At 38.8% G+C, this 11,454-nt stretch overlaps 1 protein-coding gene across 2 annotated transcripts; it reads right to left on the minus strand.

The window, feature by feature from the left end:
• Nucleotides 1-1,292: 1,292 nt before the first annotated feature.
• Nucleotides 1,293-11,308, minus strand: rab31 (RAB31, member RAS oncogene family). Of its 2 annotated transcripts, none has more exons than XM_083524919.1 (7): nt 11,072-11,308; nt 9,219-9,298; nt 6,968-7,049; nt 5,065-5,136; nt 4,105-4,211; nt 3,619-3,722; nt 1,293-1,860 (listed from the first exon to the last, which is right to left on the minus strand). In XM_083524919.1, exons 1-7 carry the CDS (start codon nt 11,105-11,107, stop codon nt 1,763-1,765), a joined length of 579 nt encoding a protein of 192 aa, XP_083381045.1. In that variant the 5' UTR covers nt 11,108-11,308; the 3' UTR covers nt 1,293-1,762. The 2 variants fall into 2 exon arrangements, with proteins under 2 accessions (XP_083381045.1, XP_083381044.1); XM_083524918.1 differs by having other exon boundaries at nt 3,613-3,722; nt 11,072-11,305.
• Between the last annotated feature and the right edge of the window lie 146 nt (nt 11,309-11,454).

The following is an 11,454-nucleotide window of genomic DNA, read 5'->3' on the forward strand; positions in this document are numbered from 1 at the left end:
AATTAGCATGCTGGATAATTTTGCAATAACTGTACAAGTTATTGGCATATAAAACTATTGCAGACTTGCACGTTTCAATACGTTGCTTTCACAACTGAAAATCACACTCACTTCATTAAAATATTTCACATCCTACATGTATTCTGCTGCCAAATGGGCCACGTGTTAGAACTCAAAAGAAGGCATTAAAGGAGCGAAGGACAATGAGGAATGGTGAGATTGTAAAACTGGAATGATTGTTCTAATTGGATCTCCTGTACACAGACAAAATACTAAATCTGTCTCACATTTAACAAGCTGCTTAATAACATGTAATGACTCCTAACAGTCTGTTATATCTGGGACTGAACACTGAACACTGCCTACATTTCTCATTATACTGATTTCCATCAAATATCACGTTGTATGGCGCTTTCATTAAGGCGGTGTGTACACCGGGTGCGTTTTCTGCCGCCATGCGATTCGTTTAGGCTGGTCAGAACACGACAATCGTATCTGGGTGCGGACCGAAACAACCGGTCCAACACGTCTGATCTGACGGAGCTGATCTCGCTCTGCTTCCAAACAGATTCGGTTGCGTTTGTTCGCAGTGAGCAACCCGAAAGCTAGAGGTTAATTAACCACGGTGTGCATTTTGGGTTTTCATTGCCTTGTCGTAGGCCTGCCATGTGCTTTATATACTATATAGCCAAAAGTTTGCAGACACCTGGTCATAAGTATGGTACGTGCTTTTTAAACATCACATTCCACAATAAGTCCCAATTTGCTCAGATAATTCTCTCCACTTTTCTAATAAGATGTTTGACTAGATTTTGGACTGTGCTTGTGGACATTTGTGTTCGTCAGCCACAAGTGTGTCAGTAATATCAGGTACTGATGTAGGGTGAGGGGAGGAGGTCTGGAGTGCACTCAGCAGTCTAATTCATCCCAAAGGTGTTTAGATCAGGAAAGATTAGGTATCCCAATTCTTCTGTCTATATAGTCTTTTTTTATATCGACTAACAAGCATGTCAAATGCAATAAATGGAACTGTTTATGTATCTAAATAACAACAGATCATCTATTTGATTGTGTTTATTTAATTTGTGTGATTTCGAAGAGCACTTGGGCTTTATTTTATATATATATAAAAAATAAAAAAAGATGTACTATATCTGTCAGCTAAAAGAGTTGGTAAAGTACCTGATTATTAAAGTCTAACGTAAACAGACCGAGGAGTTTTAAAGCCATTGTGAGCAAACTGCTTTTCTATTAAGTTTAAAAATCCTCTCAGAACGTCTCATACTTTTGGGGTTTGTCATTCTTGTCCGTATAAAATTTGAACATCTGGATATGGCAGGCTAATGCTGGATCGGCATTAAACGAAGACGCTTGCTATTTTACGACAACGCGATCGGGCTTTTGTGCTTTTTTTTTTGAGTTCTAAGAAGTGCAGGACTGTGGAGTTGGAGCACGCGTCGGACACAAATGTGTTTAGATCTACGGCTCTGCTCCTTACAAAGTTATTTTTACAGAATTAGCCAGCTAACTCTGCTCCACTGTCTTCACAGTGAACACTGGAAATATTGTTCAGTCGGCATTGTGCATTTTTGTAAACTCGTTAAAAAAAAGAAACCTACTGTATGCTTTAAACTGCGGAATCTAAACTCTTTTTACATCAGTACTAAAGTCAAGCTAACTTTAGGTTACAGGTTAGGATGGGTATAAAGCTAAATTAAATATCCAGCTATGACAAAGAGAGCAAGACAATTTTTTCACTCCTCTAACAGCAGCGTCTAGCTGATGGAGGCGGCTGGCGTGTGATCTTGAACGACTCGTTGCTGTCCACGTCCGTGTTCTCTAGTGGGGGGATCTGCCGACCTGCAGAGGAAACATTAGGATTCATTCTGATGCACACTATATGCAAACTACTTTATATTATTTTAATGAAACAACACATGGAATTACACAGCGGTGGTGTAAAGCAGTGGTCCCCAACCCCCAGGCCGTGGACCGGCACTGGTCCGTGGGTCAATTGGTACCACACAGAAAAAAAATACATAACTTACATCATCCGTTTTATTTATTGTCTGATTCTGAACGATGATTTATTTTGGAAAATTACCGGATTCTCTCCGCCACACCTGGCTATGACTCACTCTTGATGCATGTCATGATGCCTCGGTCACATGTCTTACCTCCATCCACTACCTGCTTAAAGGAGCTGCTCCGGCCGTAATAATGTAATAATACATTCAGTTACAATTAAATTGAAATGCGCAAGCTAGCAAAATTAACAAAAAATAAGTGGAGGCAGGTTTATTATTATATTTAGGAAACACCAGTTTTTATGCCGGTCGTATCATTTTATCGTGTTGTAATTTTCCGCCACACCTTAAAGGCCGGTCCGTAAAAATATTCCCTCACAATAAACCGGTCAGTGGCGCAAAAACGTTTGGAGACCACTGGTGTAAAGGGTGTGTGTAAATGCACTTTTTTACTGTACTAAAGTCATTTTTTTTGGCTACTTTCTGGTTTCACTGAGTATCAAAGATATAAGCAACTGTTACTCATTCATTTATGATTCAATATATATACCCTTTTATTATACTAAATTTCAGGTGACAATGAACTTTACTATATCTGCTGAAGGTGTCCTTAAGGTTCAACACTCCCCTACCCGTATGTGCTGCCTGGGAGAGACTTTATCAATGCTAAACCTTATTTTCAGTTCAAAAAGAGCTCAAATAAAAAAAACTCTGGGAACCAGCTTTTGTTGAAGTTTATCAAATATTGAGAAATGCATCAAAATCACAATCAGTCCGGAATATTTGGTTTTACTTCATCTAAAATTATTTACTTTCAATGTATTTGTCTATTGAATATTAATGGTTCTTTCACTTTGACAAGATACTGTCATTTTATTAGTTGATTGATCTTCCTTTTTTAAAAGATTGCTTTACTATTTTTTATTTTTTTTTGCCCGACTTGTTTGATCTCCGTTTCATTCTGGCATGTTGAATGCAGTGTTGAGGTGTTTAGTTTGATTTGTATTTTGGAAAATAAATGTTTTTTGGCTTTTCACTAACGTCTCTTGAGGTGTTGAGGACTAGTGAATGTTTGAGCCTACGTTCAATACGAGTAAAATTCCTCGAGTACTGTTTAAGTCAGATACTCCAAGTCTTTTACCCAAGTCATATTGGAATTGGTGACTTTTACCTTGTAATGGAGTAAAGTTTTGCAGTAAGGTATCTATACTTTTACTCAAGTATGATTTTCAGGTACTCTTTACACCTCTGTTATACAGTGACCAAGAAAACAGATTCATGATGAAGCTTTGCACACTCCTGGTATCTTCTCAACAAGGAAGATTTTCTTATAAGTTGCTTCTTAATGTGCTAAACAAACAAAAAAAATCCTTAACAATGTGTTTATACTAAACTAATAAACAGACAGATATTATTATTATTATTGATAGTGTTGCTAATAATAGTAATAGTACTACTAAACCAATTCCTTACATTAATATTTAATGTGCACTCAGCTTTCAGTCATGAAACCTATCTGGTCTTTAGGAAGCGATTACATAATGCTTATTAGGACAAGATAAAAAAAATAAATAAAAACGCTTACTAATACTTTGAAAGAGTTCCTCAACGTTGACAGCATTTCTGGCACTGGTTTCGATGAATATGGCTGCGATTGACTCTGCGAACTCCTTGGCATCTTTTGTGGGAACTTCCCTGCGAAAATCCATAACTGTTGTTTTATATAAAACTACTCCAAAAGAATGGTGCTCAACTGGACAGAAAAAAAAACTAATTTTCCTCATTCATCAGCTGCTCAAAATACTCTCCATCTTCTCAACACACTTTCTTCACTAGTCAACACACTTCCATCTCCATCCTTTATTGCTCTAACTAATTTTTCCAAAATAAAAATATAACCAAGGTAAAACAGGATAAAGATCTATGTATAACAAACATTATATTTAAATAAATAACACTGGGAGATTAGTTACTATTAATTATGCTGTTAACAATTGTAAGCAGGCTAGACAATTAAATGGTTCATATGTATTGTTTCAGTGTTTTCAAATTTCCAATAAAAACACAAAATGCTCACCGTATATCACCCAGATCGTTCTTATTTCCTGCAATTGCCACTACAATATCCTCTGGGCCATGCTCCTTTAGCTCCTTCACCCACTTTTTCAAGGTCTGGAACGAGTCCTGCACAGAAAAGAGACTTTTCAACTTTTCCAAAGCCACAGTAATGTATATGTGCAAATCCATCTTGTGCCCACACTGACTGTATACACAACAGCATATCCACCCGCAATAAATATTTTTATTTATTTATATATATGCTACTTTATATAGATGCTACCTAATGTCAACAGTCTTCTACAATGACTCAGGACTACAGTTTGCATTTGATCCTCACTGCACACCTCAACCCACACACCTCACCCAGATGGGAATGGGTTCCCTCTTGAGTCTGGTTCCTTTCAAGCTTTCTTCCTTATGCCATCTCAGGGATTTTTTTCTTTGCCACAGTCGCCACTGGCTCGCTCAATAAGGAAAAACTTACACTTAAAGATCATTTCATTAGATTTTTTTAGCACACTATCTGTGGAAAGCTGCTCTTAGACAACATCCTTCGTTAAAAGTGCTATACAAATAAAAATGTATAGTACTGGCAACTACAGCTTTGCATTCGATAGTATTAGGGCTAAATTGTGGCACATTCGTTTTTGCCAAATAGTCTTTAATTGAATGGAGTTAGAGTCAGGAGCATTTAAGGGACATTCTTGGGATATGCCTTCTTGAGATATTATTCCTGTTTAGGGTTGTTCGTGTTTGGCGGCTTTGTCTTGGGGTGTTTGGATTCAGTTGCCTGGACGATGACAAAAAATTGTTCTTTAATATGTGCCAGAAAGTCACCTAATTCATGATTCCTTCAATGCTCAATGAAGTCCCAGCACCAGGATACAAACAGTTGAATATGGTTTATTAAATACAGACTTTAAATATTCAAAAAATATTTATTTTTCCTCACTGTACGGTGTGCAGAGGAACTTACCAGTTTGGTGATGTCATACACAATAACGGCAGCAGCAGACCCTCTGTAGTACATCGGGGCCAGAGAGTGAAACTGTAACAAAGCAAACAGATATAGAGTAATTAAAATCTTTTCGTAAATTCATTTTTAAAAAGGTTGAAAATTAAAATAAAACCCAATAATATTTGTTCTGCCTGGAAACACTTTTTTAATTGTGGGCATTTGGACAGTCCAAGAGGCGACAAAACAGGGAAATACATAAACAAGAGGAAGTGTGCATTTAATGGATAGAACGAGTTTCTTGTGATGTCATGCACTTGCAACAGCAGAGCAGACAACATACCCGCTCAGCATTTTCCAAACACGCAAACTCTTTTACCCGAATCAGCAAATAAGTCAGAGAGAGAGAGAGAGAGAGAGAGAGAGAGAGAGAGAGAGAGAGAGAGAGAGAGAGAGAGAGAAAGATATTTTAATTCTCAAGCATGCAGTGGTCAGTGTGGCGGTATAATCACCACACCTTTCCTGTAAAGACTGTTGATATCTGCTCATGTTTAATTCCATTCAGCAAGCGTTCCAATTTACACTGGTCATGGCAGAGATTCTAGAGTTAGAAGCGCATCAAACACAGCTCAGGGCCCACACAGCTCAGGGGCCACACAGCTCAGGGGCCACACAGCTCAGGGCCCACACAGCTCAGGGCCCACACAGCTCAGGGCCCACACAGCTCAGGGGCCACCCACAGCCCGCCTTTTTAAACCTTTGCATGTAAATGAATCCTGAACTTCACGGAAATGCATTTCGTTCACAAAACCAAACGTGCCGTAATCATTTTCAATCATTGCCTACAGAGTCTGAGCTGGAAAAAAGGTTCAAGATTAAATGCCCCGATAACAATGTCAAACTTTACACTTTTTTTGTGTGTAATATTTATGCTGAGTTTTTGGTCCTTATGATTAACTTTGAGTTTAGCCATTTTGGGAAGTTGCATCTGAAATACTTGAACATGTGTTTCTTTTATTTCCACTTAATTTTTTATTTAAAACTTAATTGATTTCGATTTTTTTTTTTCTGCTTGCTTGGACAACTTTTATGAAAAGTTTTATTCTGTTTACATAAAGGATTCCAAACTAACTACCACTATTAGGAACCAATTAGTTGCAAAGCAAAGTGTGTCTATACTATGAGACTCATTTACAGTCTGAAGTCATGTCCTTAGGTAAAGGTTTTTTCTAAAACAAACCATTGTCCTTGGGGAATTCTGGTATAATAAAACTGGGACACGTGGATTTGGGGTATTGATCCAACAAGCATTAAAGAATTCCATAAAAAGAACCACAGTTCTGTCTGGTTTTTCCCACCAGCTGGCTTCGAGTTTATGGCTACAAAATGCCACAACAGGTTAATCAGAGTAGCCAATATGTAGCATATTAGTACAAAAACATGGAGAAACATCGGCTCCTTCCCTCGCTGGACAGACAATAGCAAAACCATCGTTTATAATAGAATTCATCTTGTTACATAATACATGTTGGAATTATGTTAGTCATCTGTGAGCAATGTAGTGTTCAGTCCTGAGATTCAGGGCTGGACACAAAAAAAATAAAACTTTCTGAAACAAAGCAGACAAAAAAAACTATGTTCTTATATACAAAGTGCTCTCTAACCCCAACGTGGGTGTTGTTTTTTTCCCCCTCATACATAAGGACTTCAAAAATATAAAAGTTAATATTAAGAGTATCTGATTATTATGAGAGCTGGAGAATAGAAATGTTCATCTAGGCCTGAATCTCCAATCATACTGTTTGGGAAAACATAGGGAAGTTTCTGAAAGCAGCAGAGCTTGAACACATGCTGCGCCCAGTGTTTGTGTTTGCGACAGTGTTGACTGCGAGGTGCAGAGAACGTATAAAGAAGAGACGCTCACCCTCTCCTGCCCTGCCGTGTCCCAGATCAGGAACTTGTGAAGCTCATTGCCGCAGGGAACCGTCTTGGTTAAAAACGACGCGCTGACACATAAACAGAAAAGCGTGAGCAGTTACGGAAACAGTGTGACACAAATGGAACAGTGGAAATGAGAATAAAAAGGAAGCTCTTCTTTTGTTATGGATATTACTCTGAAACAAAGGGGAATTATACTCATTCACACTCCATTCAAAAGCTACAGTTAATCATTCAGTGTAGACACAAAGCAGACACACATTCACATTCTCTACTTTCATGGATTATAACTGCTTTTCATCCATACACTAATCCCCTTGTGTCACGCAGCATACTCGAACGATAACGTGTAATCATTTCACAATTATAATTATTGTCTTGAAGTTAAACTAGCTACTAACAGTTAACAGTTCTACATGTCTATGCTCATTATCAATACACAGCCCTACACAGACATATAAAAGTTTAGAGGCAACATCGAGATCATATAACTCTATATGTTTAAATTAATACATGGAAAGCATTTCCTGGATTTGTCTGAAGCAGCCAAAAGGGGAATTTTTGTATTTCTGTATCATAGGTTTCATCACATTTCAGTGATTTATTCAACCAGACAAAAATAGACAGTCTTCCAGTTCTTGTGCTATATTATCCCATCACTAAGTCATCCTATATTAATTTGCATACTGAACCATGACATTTAACTTGTTTATATAATCTGAATGAAAGTGTTTACAAAACCAGGCCCTTAAAAAAGCCTGGCAACGCAATTATATGCTTTACGTTACATTATGAGCACCTGCCTGATATTGTGTCGGTCCCAAAACATTTCTGACACGTCGATCATTAACAGCATGAACCTCTTCAGGAATTTGAGCATCAATGACCACTGCAGACCAGAAACAGCCCACAAGAACTGCAGTTTTGGAGATGCTTTTAAAGAACAAAATGTTCACTTGCTGCCCAATACTGGATCTCATACCCACTAACAGGTGCAATGAAGAAGAGATAATCAGTGTTGTTCACTTTACCAGTCATAATAATATGTCAATGTTATTATTATTTTTTTTTTAATCTCCCATTCCAGATTTATTCGCAGCAGTGAGATTAGTCACTAATGCTGGATTGCAAGGTGTTAGGTGCACTTTCTGCACAGGGGCAGTGCAGTTTTGGAAAATGTTTGGGCGACTATTAGCTTCAGTGATGAGAACGCAGAAATTTTGTGGCAACAGCTTGGAAAAGAACCATATATGGGTGTGATAAGGCTTTTGGAGACGGATGATGAAGAAGAAAAAAGATAGGCCTTAGAGTGCATGTACGTTAATGCGTCTTTCAAATAGTCCAAGATTTAATTCTCGCCTGGTGCAGCATCATGTTTGTCTTCATGCTTATCTTCACTATTACAAGAAAAATTTGCCCACAAGCTATAATGTTACATGAGGACCATTTGAATTTGCCTGGAGTTTTTTTTTCCCCTACGCTTCCATGTATTTTTTGTGCTCACAGTTGTGACTTTCTAGCATCTGTTCAAGCTAATTGATGAGTGAAACAATATCTCCTCTACCAACACCTGGACCTGATCTTTGCTGCACATGTGTAGCACAGCAGGGGTTAGGATTTGGATGAGTGCTGTACAGTACAGATTCTATATGAAACGAACAAAAAGATTTCTTAAAGGCTATTGAAGCTGTGGAATGAAACCCTTGTAGCATGAACACAATCTGTTAATCTGGCACATAGGCTAGCGATTTAACCACACTAACGCATGGGTGGTTGGACTTTTTTTTGCTGCTAGTTTCAGATCAAAACCAGACAGAAATTACCATAAGGAAACCTACTGTTGGACGTTGGGTTGTACAACAATGTATTCCAGACCTCGACAACCTGATGCCAACATGCACACAGCTGATGTGATACGCTTTTGTGCAATACCCACAGTGATCTATTTACGTGGTTCATGTGGGAGCAGTAACTTTTAAAGTGCTTATGTAAACAACTTCCAGACAGAAAAAGGCCCTTACTCGGCTTTACTGGGCTGACTCATGAAAACATCCGAGACTGGGTGCATTCCAGCAACGGAGGAGAAAAGATGAGGCTGGCTTGGGTACTTATAAATCAGCTTTTGAGCACTTTTCAACAGTTAATAAGGAATTACAAATTGTTGGACTGTAAAGACACACCTGGGTCTAATGCTGGGTATAATATAGAAAGTGATATTCTCCGAACCATATACTTACCCAATAGTTGGGCTTATGTTGTGGTCAAAGTGATCCTGGACAAATCTGCAAACAATACTTGATTTCCCAACTCCTGTGTCCTGTGACAGCAAAAGAGAAAATGTCAACCAAAAAAAGGGCTAGGGCACTGATGATGTAGGTAGTGTGTTACTTGGCTCTTTCATGTTTAGACTTTCATGCTCTTTGGCTCAAAGGCAGGCCAGATGATGATGATGATTATGATCAAGCTGGAGATCAGTGAAAAGAAATGTAATTTTCTGCTACCATGGCCAGTGTTAACAATTTAATACATTCCATTCCACAGATTCAGTGATTTATAGAAGCCCTTGAGCAACTTTATTTAAATAAAATATCACTGATCTAGTGAGCTGCTAACAGAAAATGCAGACCGACTCCGTAGACGGAGCTAAGCGTGGTGAAATACGGATTTTCACATGGACAACTGCTGCTTTTTCGAATGGTTTTCTAAACATACAGCTCAGTGCCACCTTTGAAATGACTGTGAGATGTTGGGATGTGCCAGTGTACTACAGATCCCAACAACCTGTTCTCAGGTGATTTTTTTAAGGGGGGGGGGGGGGGGTTGCACATGCACCTGGATACCACTTGCTTCAATCATCCCGTCGCCTCATTTCTGACCATAGAATGAACAAGTTTTATACATAGATTGCAGGATTATTTTTCTTATTTTTTTCTTTAATACATACAGAAAGAAAACAAACCAAATCACAAAGACTTTGATTCAGAATCAGGAACTGAACTTCTAGGTGTGAAAGCACCTTCTAGACAAAATTAAATGGGTCTAAATAGACAGCCAAACACAACCAACATTTACTGAAGAACAAAACAGGCAGAATACACAATAAATTGTGAAAATAAAACAAAAGCAGTACATTCTGATCTCATGCGCATTTTCCCAAGTGAGATTCTTGGCATCTTTTCTTTGTGGTCAGTTCACTAAAGTTCTGGAGAAACTCTCAGGATTGAGTAAAATTGTGTATCAGTGAGACGAATCCTGTGTGGGCTTTTGTCCATCTTCATTAAAGAGAGAAGGTGCTCACACTGACTATGGCTTGGACAGTACAGCTACATCATGAAAGTTCAACGGTGTCTCAAAAGACATGTTCTGAAAACCTGCCCGGTGAAGTTTAACAAAATGATGCAAACAAACAAAAACCTCCTAATCGTATTTGTTTCATTGTACATTATTTATTCATATACAGTATGTCCCCAGCTTACAAACATTCCAGTTGCGAAATTTTACAGATGGAACAAACTTTTTCTTTTTCTGTTTTTTATGCATTACATTGTACATTTGTGTCAAAGGTGTAAAAACCTCGTTCTTTCGGACTTACAAACGTGCTCTCGGACCGGAACTCGTTCGTCTATCGGGGTCTTACTGTCATGTATTCATGATTAATATTCTAATAAATAACATCCCTAACAATAATATTTCCAAGTGTCCCCCAAAAAATCCTCCTTCCTTCTTTAAGTAAAACGTGTATATACGCAAACCAAAATGACCCAAACACCATCCGCGATATCGAATGACGTCACTCGGCGACTTCGAGCGGCTTTGTAGCAGACTGGTTAGTTTCCCCTGAAAACAGCTGGCATCATTAAACCCGGGGATAGTTAGCATGTTAGCTCCGTTTCAGGCAACTTTCCATGAAACTACAAAGCGGCTATACCAAAGTGGCTTCAAATAACCAAACCTCAGCACAGTTTTCTTATCTTAATACACTTTCTCCTACGTGTTTAAGGCGTTTCGAAGCCTGAAGACGAGCAGAAACCGGAGCGTCGGATGCTTTCCGAGGACCCAGAAGAATGCTGAGGAAGTTTTTTCCACTTACCCCCAAAAGACACACTTTCAGCTCCCTGATGGCCATTTCAAAAACAGCCCCTACAACATCTCACACATTCTTCCCCGTCGCTTTCTCTCTTTCTTTTCGTCTTTCTTTTTCTGTACGCTTTTTCTCCCTCACTCTTTCCCGCTGTACTTCCAGCGACTTTCTCTCCCCACACCGCAGCCCCGGCCTGCGCTGACCAGCTCCTGCCGCAAGCTAACGGAAACCCGGGTCACGTGACCCGCCTGTTGCGCATTACGTAATTCGAATAGAAGGCTTCAGGAGCGAAAACACACGCACATGGGATAAGCGTACGCTGATCTGTCTCTCTCTCACACACACACACACACACACACACACACACACACAAACAAGTAAAGAAAAAATAC

The sequence above is a fragment of the Silurus aristotelis genome (assembly GCF_946808225.1).
Source record: "Silurus aristotelis genome assembly, chromosome: 22".
In the NCBI taxonomy this organism is placed as follows: Eukaryota; Metazoa; Chordata; class Actinopteri; order Siluriformes; family Siluridae; genus Silurus; species Silurus aristotelis.